At 53.6% G+C, this 13928-nt stretch overlaps 1 protein-coding gene across 3 annotated transcripts in view; it reads left to right on the forward strand.

The window, feature by feature from the left end:
* sytl3 (synaptotagmin-like 3) overlaps window positions 1-13928 on the forward strand; it is a 161854-nt gene that overhangs the window by 42030 nt on the left and 105896 nt on the right. For all 3 annotated transcript variants that reach the window (XM_072507509.1, XM_072507512.1, XM_072507515.1), the window contains exon 4: window positions 11085-11152. In XM_072507509.1, coding sequence (XP_072363610.1) covers window positions 11085-11152 — 68 coding nt within the window. The remainder of the gene's footprint in view (window positions 1-11084; window positions 11153-13928) is intronic.

A 13928-nucleotide genomic window follows, 5' to 3' on the forward strand; every position in this document is an offset into this window, starting at 1 on the left:
CTAACGAACTCCGAATTTTTATGTTCCCCAGGGCCAGCCGCCGATTGTCCAGGGACGTCTCGGCCAAGAGACAGCGGAACATCGCCAACGACAACTGCACCCAGGGACGCACGCCAGAGGTTGGCAGTCGGGCGGCCAGGAGGGCCATCCTCTCAGTATGGGACGCAGGACCGGGACGCTCACACCACAGAGAGAGACAGTACTGAGGGGCACAGGGCGGACATTGATGAAGAAGCGCACATCATGGCCACACACTCCGTGGATTCACCTGGAGGTCAACACGACATGGCCCGCATGCAGCTTGCACCGGGCCATGAGGGGGACCAGTACACACAAGACTTCCTAACGGACGATGACCTCGAGCTAGCGGCACTGCTGTCTCCCACACCATCCACCATCGCAGAGACACTCACCTCGGTTGGGCAGATAAGTGATGAGGCTCCCGGGTCACGGTCTGGTGCGCACCACACATCCGACCCGGTACAGCAGGCGGAGTTTGGAGCAGCCGAGGGGTTGGACGGTCGGAGGGCAGCCCAGTCCCAGCAAACAGCTGCCGCCCAGACGGTTCCCGGGTTCCTGGATGTACTTGACCCACCCGGACAACCGATGCATGTGGACACCCAGGGACTGAATAACGGGATGAGGGCCATCTTCCAGGACCTGCATACGCAGTTGAAGGAGTCCATCCGCGTTCAGGAGCAGGGAGTGGTGCCGCTCATCGCAGCCACCCAGGCCGACACCGCACGGGTGGCGTCCGCAGTGGAGGCAATGGGTGAAGGGGTTTTGGCCATGGGTCAGGTTCTGCAAGGCGTTGGGCTTAACATGCGTGCATCATCCATGGCCCAGGAGAGAGCTGCCCTCTCACAGGTAGCCATGCGCCAGAGCCAACACGACATTGCCGCCGCTCTCCGGGCCCTGGCCGAGTCTCACCATGCCATGGCCCGGTCCCAGCAAGCGATGGCACAGTCCCAGCAGTCAGTCGCAGAGAGCATTGACCCTTTCTGTTCATGAACACTTCCCTGTGTCTGCAGGTGGGCGCATGGGGACGTGCACACCATCGATGACACCCTGGACCATCGGTATCCCGGCCACCTTGGCGAATCCACGTGCCCGTGCTTCCTGCTGTGCTCGGTCATCGGGGAATTTAATGTACCTCTCCGCGATGGCGTACAAGGCGTCGGTCACGGCCCTGATGCACCTGTGGACCGATGCCTGTGATATCTCGGATAGGTTCCTGCTCGGCGCCTGGAAGGAACCGGTCGCATAAAAGTTTAGGGCCACCGTCACCTTGACGGAGACTGGTATAGCGTGTCCTCCACCAGTTCCAAGTGGTGCGAGGTGCGCCACGAGGTGGCATATATGTGCGACCGTCTCCCTGCTGAACTGTAGTCTCCTCCTGCATGTGATGTCCGGTAGGGCCTCAAACGACATTCTGTCACGGTACACCCTCGGCCTTGCTGGACACCTGTGGCGCCCTGGCACCACCATCAGTGGATCCCCCTGCTCCTTTTCCTCCTCCTCCTGCTCCCCCCCCCCCCCAAGCACTTCCTGTGCATTCCTCGCCGTCGGGGGGGGTCAATGTTCCCCTCGGCACCCCCCTGGACATTCCGGGCCTGAGCGCCTGCGGCCTGCGCGGCGACGACGGGCCACTCCGCGGCCATCACCTCTGCATCTGCAGCCACTGTGGGCCGTGGCAGTCTACGCTGCCGGATGGCCACCTGCAGAGCTGCAGCTCCAACCACGGCAGTGAACATCGCTGTCTGGTTGGCATACATGGTGACCTGCAGGAGGGTGGTGGGGGGCAGAGGAACGACATGTTACATGGAGGTTCTTCCACATCTCGCCAGTCGGGCTGCATGGGATACCTGTGTGTCCCAGTGGCCTGGTCGCGCTGCAGATACGCAGCCAGCCTAACACCTGGTCACTGCCTGCGCCCAACGGTCAGTTCACACCATTCTCCTCCCAGTGTGCCAGTCGCCTGTGCCCATCAGCCACACTCACCCTGCGGCCGTGTCCTCGTCACCGTCCTGCCATATCAGGGCGGCTGACATGTGGCATCCACGGATGGATGATACCATCCACACTCTCCCGCACACCCCCCCCTCCTGCACACTCTCCCTCACACCCCCCCTCCCACCTGCACACTCTCCCTCACCCCCCTCCCACCTGCATTCCGCTCCCTCACACCCCTCCCACCTGCATTCCGCTCCCTCACACCCCTCCCACCTGCACTCCGCTCCCTCACCCCCCTCCCACCTGCACTCCGCTCCCTCACCCCCCTCCCACCTGCACTCTGCTCCCTCACCCCCCTCCCACCTGCACTCCGCTCCCTCACCCCCCTCCCACCTGTACTCTCTCCCTCACCCCCCTCCCACCTGCACTCCGCTCTCACACCCCCGGTGCCACCTGCACTCCGCTCCCTCGCCCCCCCTCCCACCTGTACTCTCTACCTCACCCCCCTCCCACCTGCACTCCGCTCCCTCACCCCCCTCCCACCTGCACTCTCTCCCTCACCCCCCCTCCCACCTGCACTCCGCTCCCTCACCCCCCCTCCCACCTGCACTCTCTCCCTCACCCCCCCTCCCACCTGCATTCCGCTCCCTCACCCCCCCCTCCCACCTGCATTCCGCTCCCTCACCCCCTCCCACCTGCACTCCGCTCCCTCACCCTCCTCCCACCTGCACACTCTCCCTCACACCCCTCCCACCTGCACTCTCTCCCTCACCCCCCTCCCACCTGCACTCCGCTCCCTCGCCCCCCCCACCTGCACTCCGCTCCCTCACCCTCCTCCCACCTGCACACTCTCCCTCACACCCCTCCCACCTGCACACTCTCCCTCACCCCCCTCCCACCTGCACTCCGCTCCCTCACCCTCCTCCCACCTGCACACTCTCCCTCACACCCCTCCCACCTGCACACTCTCCCTCACCCCCCTCCCACCTGCACTCCGCTCCCTCACCCTCCTCCCACCTGCACACTCTCCCTCACACCCCTCCCACCTGCACACTCTCCCTCACCCTCCTCCCACCTGCACACTCTCCCTCACCCCCCTCCCACCTGCACTCCGCTCCCTCACCCCCCTCCCACCTGCACTCCGCTCCCTCACCCCCCTCCCACCTGCACTCCGCTCCCTCACCCCCCTCCCACCTGCACTCTCTCCTTCACCCCCTCCCACCTGCATTCCGCTCCCTCACCCCCTCCCACCTGCACTCTGCTCCCTCACACCCCCTCCCACCTGCACTCTCTCCCTCACCCCCCTCCCACCTGCACTCTCTCCCTCACCCCTCCCTCCCACCTGCACTCTCTCCCTCACCCCCCTCCCACCTGCACTCCGCTCCCTCACCCTCCTCCCACCTGCACACTCTCCCTCACACCCCTCCCACCTGCACTCCGCTCCCTCACCCCCCTCCCACCTGCACTCCGCTCCCTCACCCCCTCCCACCTGCACTCCGCTCCCTCACCCCCCTCCCACCTGCACTCTCTCCTTCACCCCCTCCCACCTGCATTCCGCTCCCTCACCCCCTCCCACCTGCACTCTGCTCCCTCACACCCCCCTCCCACCTGCACTCTCTCCCTCACCCCCCTCCCACCTGCACTCTTTCCCTCACCCCTCCCTCCCACCTGCACTCTCTCCCTCACCCCCCTCCCACCTGCACTCCGCTCCCTCACCCTCCTCCCACCTGCACACTCTCCCTCACACCCCTCCCACCTGCACTCCGCTCCCTCACCCCCCTCCCACCTGCACTCCGCTCCCTCACCCCCTCCCACCTGCACTCCTCTCCCTCACCCTCCTCCCACCTGCACACTCTCCCTCACACCCCTCCCACCTGCACTCCGCTCCCTTACCCCCCCTCCCACCTGCACTCCGCTCCCTCACCCCCCTCCCACTTGCACTCCGCTCCCTCACACCCCTCCCACCTGCACACTCTCCCTCACACCCCTCCCACCTGCATTCCGCTCCCTCACCCCCCCTACCACCCCCCCCCGTTGGCCGCAACCTTCTCGGGGAAGCCGACCTGGTCTCCAGGAGCTGCGGAACAGTCCGTTCACCTCCTCACTGCTCAGCGTCAGCCAGCACGACTGGCTGACGACTTTAAATAACAGGTGTGAACGGCGACGGCGTGAACTAGGGTCACGCCGTCGGGACTTCGGCCCATCCGGGCCTGAGAATGGCGGGGGTGGCGGAGAATCGCCATTTTGGGTGTCTCGGGCGATTCACCAGACTGTGCCGTGCAGAACTAGATAGTGCCAATCTCGCCGCTTGGGTGCATCGTGGGAAAAAATGGCGCCCCAGGCGATTCTCCCAAACGGCGCGGCATCGGAGAATCGCGCCCATGCTGTTCGGTAATTTGGGCGTTCTGAATTGTCCCTCTGCGAACCCGAACAGGCGCCGAAGTGTGGCGACTAGGGGCTTTTCACAGTAACTTCATTGCAGTGTTAATGTAAGCCTACTTGTGACAATAAAGGTTATTAAATTATTAATATTAATGGGATGGTTGAGGTGTGGTAAAGAGAGGGGGGTGTTTGGGGTTTTGTCTATAGTCTCTCCGGTTGTTTGGGCGTGGTGTCAATAGGTGGTGGGAGGGGAGGGGGTGGGGGGAAGTGGGTTTAGTTCTCTGATGGTGACTGGGGCCTTTTCTTTGCCAATTTGTGCCGGGGGATCAGGCGACCATCTTGGGTAAGTCTGGTGTTGACCCTTCCTGGAGGGTTGCTGGATTGCCTCCCGGATTGGGAATGACTGACTCCTGTGGGAGAAGGGATGGATGTCCCCCCCCCATTCGGCTGGCCACATGGAATGTGAGGGGTTGAGTAGCCCAGCTAAGAGATCCAGGTTGCTTACGCATTTTAAGATCGCTGATGTGGTGCTGTTGCAGGCGACCCACTTATGAGTTCGAGATCAGATAAGGTTACAGAGGGGCTGGGTGGGACAAGTGGTCCGTTCAAGGTTCGATGGCAGGGCTCGGGAGACTGCGATTCTGATCAACAGGAGGGTAGCCTTCTCAGCGGGGAGGATTTTGACGGACCCAAATGGAAGGTATGTCATAGTCAGTGGTCTGTTTGCCGGAGCACCGGTGGTGCTGGTCAATGTATATGCCCCAAATTGGGACAACGCATCTTTTATTAATAGGTTGCTGTCGCTGATCCCAGATTTGGATTCATACCAGCTGGTCATAGGTGGGGATTTTAATTGCGTTTTGGACCCCTGACTGGATAAATCGAGACCTAAGGTGTTAAGACTTTCTGGGATGACGAAGGCTCTGTTGACCTTCATGGAGCAGATGTGGGGAGCTGACCCTTGGCGTTTTTGACAGCGGGAGAGAGGGATTTCTCATCCTTATCTCAGGTCCACCGGGTCTAGTGTAGGATTGACTTTTTTGTGTTCGGTAGGTCTCTTCTGCTGGGAGTAGTGGAGTCGAGATACTCAGCAATGGTGATCTCTGATCACGCCCTTTGGAGGTTTGATACTTCACCGTTGGCGGATGAAGGTTTTTGCGAGAGGATCTCCTCTGTCATCGAGGAATATTTGAGCTTTAATAGGAGTGGTGAGATTTTCCCTTCAACACTATGGGAGGCGTTGATGGTGGTCGTTAGACGGGACAGTGCATTTGCTGTGACGTTCCCGGCGGGCTCTTTGTGAACACGTCCAAAAGGCGAGTCGCTTGCTGGCACATCAGCTGAAGTGACAGGCGGATTCTTGGGAAATAGTGCAAGTGAAGGATAGGGATGTGTGAGGGGAGGTGGGGTGGTAGACTGGTCTCCACCCGACCAAGGTGAATGGGGTGTTCGAAGACTTCTATTGGAACCTTTACAAATCGGACCCCCTGGAGAATTTTAGACGGTCTAGTGTTCCCGGTAGTGGAGCAAGAGGAGAGGGAGGAACTGCAAGTTCCTCTGACTCTGGAGAAGATTAAGGAGGGTTTGGGTTTGATGCAGTCGGGAAGGCCCTCTCTCCAATACAGAGATAATAGTGAAACTGCTTAAGTGTTTTGGCTCATTTTTGGGTACAGATTGAACCTGGGTAAAAGTGAATGTTTTCCGATGAATCCCCAGGAAGGGGAGCTCCCCTGAGGAAGTTGTCTTTTTGCCTGGCCGGGTCCAGCTTTTGTTATCTGGGTGTCCGGGTGGCCCACAACTGGGCCTCGTTACAGAAGCTAAATTTTGGGGTCCTGGTTAGAGTGGTGAAGGAGGACCTGAAGGGATGGGATAGCCTCCCGCTGACTTTGGCTGGAAGAATCCAATCGATTAAAATGTATATCCTCCAAAGATTTCTGTTTTTGTTTCTGTGTTTTCCAGTATTACTTTCAAAGTTTTTTTTTTTTTAACAGGAGTCAGTAATAATAATAATCTTTATTATCACAAGTAGGCTTACATTAATACTACAATGAAGTTACTGTGAAAATCCCCTCGTCGCCACATTCTGTAGCCTGTTCGGGTACAATGAGGGACAATTTGGAATGTCCATTTCACCTAACAATTCTTTGGGGAATTGTGGGAGGAGACCGGAGCACCCGTGAAACCCACACAGAGAAGGGGAGAATGTGCAGACTCCGCACAGACAGTAACCCAAGCTGGGAATTGGACCCAGGTCCGTGGTGCTGTGAAGCAACAGTGCTAACCACTGTGCTATAAGATGATCTTGTCTTTTATTTGGTGTCAAAAGATGTGTAGGTTAGGTGGGGGTACAGGGATATGGCGGGGGGGGGGGGGGGGGCTCTTTCAGAGGGTCAGTGCTCTTTCAGAGGGTCAGTGCAAACTCGTTGGGCCAAATGGCCGTCTTCTGCACTGTAGGATTCTATGATGCAGAATTCTTCAGCTGGTTTGATCAGGCTAAGTGGGGGCATATGTGTGGCAGATGTAGTATAAAATGGATAAAAGTGAGGTTATCTGCTTTGCAGCAAAAATAGGAAGGCAGATTATTATTCGAATGGGTGTAAATTGAGGGAGCTGGATTCTCAGCGAGACCTGGTGTCCTAGTGCATCAGTCGCTGAAGGTAAGCAGGTACAACAGGCAATAAAGAAGGCAAATGGTATGTGGCCTTTATAGGAGGAGGATTTGAGTGTAGGAATAGAGATGTTTTACCGCAATTGTATAGGGCATTTGTGAGGATACCCAGGAGTATTGTGTGCAGTTTGGTGTCCTTATCTGAGGAAGGATGTTCTTGCTCTCGAGGGAGTGCAGCGCAGGTTTATCAGGCTGATTCCTGGGATGGCGGGACTGTCAAGTGAGGAGAGACAAAATCGGTTAGGATTATATTCATTGGAGTCACAGGGGAGCTCATAGAAACTTTTAATTCTAACAGGATTAGACAGGGTAGATTCAGAAAGAATGTCCCTGCTGGTGGGGGAGTCCAGAATTAGGGGTCATATAATAATAATCTTTATTGTCACAGATAGGCTTACATTAACACTGCAATGAAGTTACTGTGAAAGTCCCCTAGTCGCCACATTCCTGCGCCACTTCGGGTTCACAGAGGGAGAATTCAGAATGTCCAAATTACTTAACAGCACGTCTTTCGGGATTTGTGGAGGAAGCTGGAGCACTCGGAGGAAACCCATACAGACACGGGGAGAACGTGCAGACTCCGCACAGACAGTGACCCAGCCGGGAATTGAACCTGGGACCCTGGTGCTGTGAAGCCACAGTGCTAGCCATTGTACTACCGTGCTGCCCCTCGTGCTGCCTCATAGTTTGAGGATAAGGGGTAAACCTTTTAGGACTGAGGTGGGGAGAAATCTCTTCACCCAGAGAGTGGTGAATCTGGGGAATTCACTACCACAGAAAGGAGTTGAGGCAACAACATTGTGTAATTTCAAGAAGGAATTAGATATAGCAGATCAAACAGAGAAAGAAAGTGTACAATAGGCACAAAGAACTATAGCCTAGACAAGTATAGGAAGGGAAGAGACAAAGTCAAAAAGGAAATAAGGAAATCAAAGAGAGGGCATGAAAAAAGGTTAGCAAGTAAAGTTACAGAAAAAACATTGCTGTTTTACCAATATATTAAAGATTAGTTAAGGAAAAAGTGGGACCTATCAGAGATGAAGAAGGGAACTTGTGTACAGATGCAGAGGCTGTGGGAAGAGTTTCAAATTACTATTTTTTGTTTCAATGTGTACAAAGGAAACGGATGATGCAGATATAGAAGTCCAGGATGAACACTAGAAGATATTGGATGGGCTAATCATAAAAAGAGAGGAAATACTTGAAGGGTTGGAATGTTTGAAAGTTGATAAGTTGCCAGAGCCAGATGGATTGTTTCTGAGGCTGCTGGAGGTGATCAGGGAGGAGATCACAGATACTGTGAGGATGATTTTCCACAACTGGAGTATTGTGTGCAGTTCAGGTCACCACATTACAGGAAGGACGTAATTGCTCTGGAGCGATTGCAGAAGAGGTTTACAAGAATGTTGCCAGGGCTAGAAAAGTGTAGTTACGAGGAGAGATTGGACAGATTGGGTTATTTTTCTTGGAACAAAGAAGACTGAGGGGTGACTTAATGAGGTGTACAATATTATGAGGGGAAGAGATAGAGTGGACAGGATAAAATTGCTTCCTTGGTGGAGAATTCTAGAACCAAGGGACATGGATCCAAGATAAGTGTCAGAAGGAGGCCATTCAGCCCATCAAATCTGCACTGACCCTCTGAAGAGCTCCCACACCCCCACCCTATCCCATAACCTAGTAACCCCACCTAACCTTTTAGACACCCTAAGGAGCAATTTAGCATGGTCAATCCACCTAACTTGTACGTCTTTGGACTGTGGGAGGAAACTGGAGCACCTGGAGGACACCCACTGGGTGAATGTACAAACTCCAAACAGACAAGGCTAGAATTAAACTGGGTCCCTGGCACTATGAGGCTACAGGGCTAACCACGGTGCCACCATGCTGCCTGGGAAGAACCTATTTACACAGAGGGCAGTGGGAGTCTGGAATTCGCTGCCAGAGTTTGTGGTGGAGGCAGGGACCCTAAACTCTTTTAAAAGGTACCTGGATCTGCATCTTCAGACTGGGTGCAGAGAGGGGTATTATAAAGGGCACCTGGGTGTCCTTGGGCTTGCATGGACAAGAGGAGGCTAATGGCCTCCTTCTGTCCTTTACCCTTTCTATGGTATAGCTCTTGGGGCTAAAGGGATCAAAGGATAGGATGGGAAAGTGGGATCAGGGTATTGAACTTGATGATCAGCCGTGATCATAATGAATGGGTGAAGCAAGCTCGAAGGGCTGAATGGCCTCCTCCTGCTTCTATTTTCTATGTATGTTTCTATGTATCATACGCAAATGTTCTGGTCCTATCCTGGGCTCATTAACCTCTGGGTGTCCTTCTTCAGCACCATGTCGGGTATTCTTGATGTTGACTTGGAGCCATGTCCTTTGGTGGCTGTTTTTGGTGTCTCCAACTTGCCGGAGTTAGAGACAGAGTTGAAGGCCGATGCTCTTGCCTTTGCTTCCTTTAGAGCCCATAGGCGAACCTTGTTTGGCTGGAAGTCCTCGTCCCTGCCCATTGCAGTGGCTTGGCTCGCTGACCTGATGGAATTTTTACACTTAGAAAATATCAAGTATCCAATGAGAGGGTCGGCTGAAGGATTCTACCTCGGGTGGCAGCTGTTTATTTCCTTTTTCAGAGAGTTGGTCAGCATCAGATGTTTGCGGGGTCGGGATGGAGGGGGGGTGAGGGCATTGGGGATTGGTTGTTGTTTCTTTTGCGTTTGTGGGGGGGGGTGAATCAAAAGGTTGGAATACTGTCAACTGCCGTACATAAATGGTTGTAATGGTATTATTCCCCCCCCCCGCCCCAATACCCACATTCCCCCTGGCTCTGATCTGCTTTAAATGTTTAAAACTCATTCCTGGGATGTGGGTGTCGCTGGCTGGGCCGGCATTTATTGCCCATCCCAGACTGCCCTTGAACTGAGTGGCTGAGGACTGAGTGTCCTCTATTCCAGAGGACATTTAAGAGTCAACCACATTGGTGTGGAACTGGAGTCACATGTCGGTCAGACAGCAGATTTCCCCCTAAGGGGCATTGGTGAACCAGGTGGGTTTTTGCAATGATTGACAATGGTTTCATGGCATTCATTAAACTTTTAATTCCAGGTTTTAATTGAATTGAAATTCCACCATCTGCTGCAGTGGGGTTCGATCCTGGGTCCCAGAGCATTACGTTGGGTCACTGGATTGCTATTCTAATGACATTATTGTTGTGTTATGTTATTGCTAGTAACATAAGCTGCCACTTGATGTAGGCTCTGCTGAAAGATGCTCCAGACTCGGGCATAGGTTTAACGTATTTGTTGAACGATTAACAATGCTCTTTTTTGAGTTCGACACTCTACTAATCTGCCTCTAGTAACTCCGTCTACTCTGCTAACTATACAAGCTTGCTCTCGACCATGTGCTAGGGTGTGATGTTGCTGATAATCAACCCAGTCCTGCTCTTTTGGTTTCTGCCAGTGGAGGAGGCAGAGCCTGTGTGCCTTGTCCTTTTTATATGGGTCGTGTAGTGCCCCCTTGTGGTAATGCCACCTCTGGGTGTCCTGATTACCCATTGGTTGTGCCCTGTTCTAATAACCCATTGGTTGCATGTCTGCATGTCATGACATCTCTGGTGCTCCCTCTAGTGGTTACTTAGTTGTAATGTATTTACATTAACCCCTTGTGTATATACAGTGATGCATATCACTATAATTATTTCAGAGCTAAATTTTGACAAGGATACCAGGGGAACTCAGCTTCTCTTTAAATAGTGCAGTGGGATATTTTATGTCCATCTGAGAGAGCATGTGATTTTTAATCTCTGAGCCAAAAGAAAGTGTCAGGTCAGAATATGTGCTCAAGGCACAGGAGTGCGACATGACTCTGAAGAGTTGAGTGCTAGCCACTGAGTATAATAAAGAAAAGGAATATTTTAATATTATTTATCGAATTGAGGTTTTCATTCGACAAGTTCTTCCTTACAACTACATTTCCTTGAAGGGTCAATTAAATGGAAAACAGCTCCCCCTATGTGACGCAGAGCAAACTGTTCCAGAAGAACTGGAGTTCCACTTTTGAAACCATTTATGCTGATTCTGTATTTCAGGCAGATGAAGGTGAAATCTGGAGAGTGGTTTATTGAAGAACGAGCAAAGAAATTTCACCAGGAGCAAGGTATTTGGAGCGCTACTGTTAATTTCCTGCATTTCTTTCTTGTGCTAGCTCAGTGATCAACAGAATTGAACCCTCTGGATTGCTAATCCAGCACCATAACCACCAGGATGCGATATCTATATTTCCACAGTAGGCATTTTCCAGTTTGGTGGAGGGGAGCAGGAATGTGATAGTAGCCCCTTCCATTGTGTCATGGAGTTTGAGAGTGTGGCACTCCAGTGGCAATCCCAGCCACCAAGTCTCATGCCTTAATGAGAGCTGATGAGAGTTCAACTGGAAAGGGCGCTCGACCTTAACTGACAAAGAGTCAGTGAGAGTAACGTATTTGATGTAGTATATGTCATGATATGCAGACACACATAATGATATACAGACACGCAGCTAATGGACACAGAGAACAGGACATGACCAATAAGCAGGCAGGACTCTCAGGGGTGGGATCGGTCTATAAAAGACACGAGGCACTCACACTCCGCCTCTTTCCACTGATGAACATCTCGAGAGTCAGTCACGGGTGTTGTTACAATCTCACACCTCCACCACGTGGCTAAGAGCTAGCCTGGTTCAGTCAGTCAGAGTAACCACACTGAAGTTAGCAGAGAGTCGAACTCACAGAGAACTGTGCTAACTGTGCTATTAGTTCAGTAAACCTGATTGAACTAACTTCAAGGTTTGGAGTATCTTTCTGATCTAAGCTGCATCCAGTTGCAGCCAGTATTAGACCAGTGTACCTAACACGACAGTATACATGTATTTCAGTAAAGATTTTGACAAGGTTCCAGATGACTGGCTGATCAGAACGTTAAAAGCTGTTGGGATCTAACGGAAAGTGCCAAGTTGGATCCAAAATTGGCTTAGTGGCAGGAAGCAAAGGGTTATGGTCAACAGTATTTTTTAACTGGAAGGTTTTTTCCAGTGGGATTCTGCAGTGCTCAGAACTGGGTCCCTTCTGTTTATGGTATCTCAATGATTTAGACTTAATTATAACAAGGAGAGGGAGTCGGCCATTCGGCCCCTCGAACCTGCTCCGCCATTTAACAAGATCATGGCTGATCTGATAGTTACCTCAAATCTGCATTCTGCCTGCCCCCAATAACCTATCACCTACTTACTTACCAAGAATCTATCCACTTCTGCCTTAAGAATATTCACAAGACTCTGCTTCCACCGCCTTTTCAGGAAGAGAATTCCAAAGACTAACAACCCTCTGTTTTAAATGGTCGACCCCTCATTTTTAAACAGTGACCTCTAGTTCTAGGTTCTCCCACAAGAGGAAACACCCTCTCCACATCCACCCTGTCAAGACACATCAGGATTGTATATCTTTCAATCAAGTCTCCTCTTACTTGTTGTATAAGCTGCTACTTGGTGTAGGCTTTGCTGAAGGATGCTCCAGACTCTGAGATAAGTTTAACGTATTTATTGAGCAATTAACAGTGCTCCTAAATGACTTCCGGGAGCGGCCATGACCTGCTAGGTCACGCAAACGGCAGCTCCCGCCGTGATCGGTGCTTCGGGCCGCCAGAAGGAGCGGCGGCAGCAATTAACAGGAGGGACCGGCGTGGGAACAGACGTGGGAGAGCCCCCCCCCCCCCTGCTGGTGCATGGAGAGGACCAGGAGCGGAGCCGGCAGACGCGTGAACCCGGGGAAGAAGGTCGAGAAGGTCCGGGAGGACAAAATGGCAGCCGGAGAGGATCGGGAGGTGTGGGCCCATTGGGCCAGACAACAGCAGGAGCTCCTTAAAAACTGATTCATGGAGCTGAAAACAGAGATGCTGGCCTCCATGGAGAGAATTGTGGTGACCCAGAAGGCGCAGGAGAAGGAGATCAAGGAGGTGAGGAGGAAGGTGGCGGAGAACGAGGACGAGATCCTGGGCCTGGCGGTGAAAGTGGAGGCGCACGAGGCGCTCCATAAGAGATGGCAGGAGAGGTTGGATGACCTTGAGTGCAGGTCTCGGAGCCACAATCTGTGGATCCTGGGCCTTCGTGAAGGAGCAGAGGTGGCGGACGCGAGCACGTTCGTGGCCACAATGTTGGGGACGCTGATGGGCGCGGGGGCCTTCCCGCGGCCCTTGGAGCTGGATGGGGCGCACCGGGTTCTCGCCAGAAAGCCGAGGGTAAACGAGCCACCGAGGGCGATGGTGATACGGTTTTAGGGCTTGGCTGACCGGGAGCGAGTCCTGCGGTGGGCGAAGAAAGAGCGGAGCAGTAAGTGGGAGAATGGCGAGATCTGAATTTACCAGGACCTGGGAGGAGCTGGCGAGGAGGCGTGCAGGTTTTAACCAGGCGAAGGCGGTCCTCCACGGTAAAGGGGTGAAGTTTGGCCTCCTGCACCCGGCGAGACTGTGGGTAACATACCAGGACAGGCACCACTATTTTAATACCTCAGACGAGGCGTGGTCGTTCATCAGGCAGGAGAAGCTGGATCTGAACTAAGGGACTGTTGTATGGGGGTGAAATGGGCGGGTGGGGAGGGACCGAGGGGAGGACGGCGGGTAAAGCATAAGTTTATGGGCATGTCTGCTCGAGTTTGGTTGGGGGTTTAGTTGTTTGTTTTGCTTGTTTTCCAGGTGTTTTGTTTTCCAGGTGTTCGGTGCTAGGGGGTGGGAAACGCCCGGGACGGGCTGTCCAGCGCACGGGGAGGTCCCAGATGGCGCTTGCCCCTCTACCCTGTGGGGGAGGGGGGGTAGGGCGGTCTGAAGGAGGCAACAAGTTAAGGGTGGATATACAGAGGCGGGAGCGGCCGGGGTCAGAATGGGTGAGCTGACTCACGGAA

The sequence above is a fragment of the Scyliorhinus torazame genome, chromosome 1 (genome assembly GCF_047496885.1).
Source record: "Scyliorhinus torazame isolate Kashiwa2021f chromosome 1, sScyTor2.1, whole genome shotgun sequence".
Lineage (NCBI taxonomy): Eukaryota > Metazoa > Chordata > Chondrichthyes > Carcharhiniformes > Scyliorhinidae > Scyliorhinus > Scyliorhinus torazame.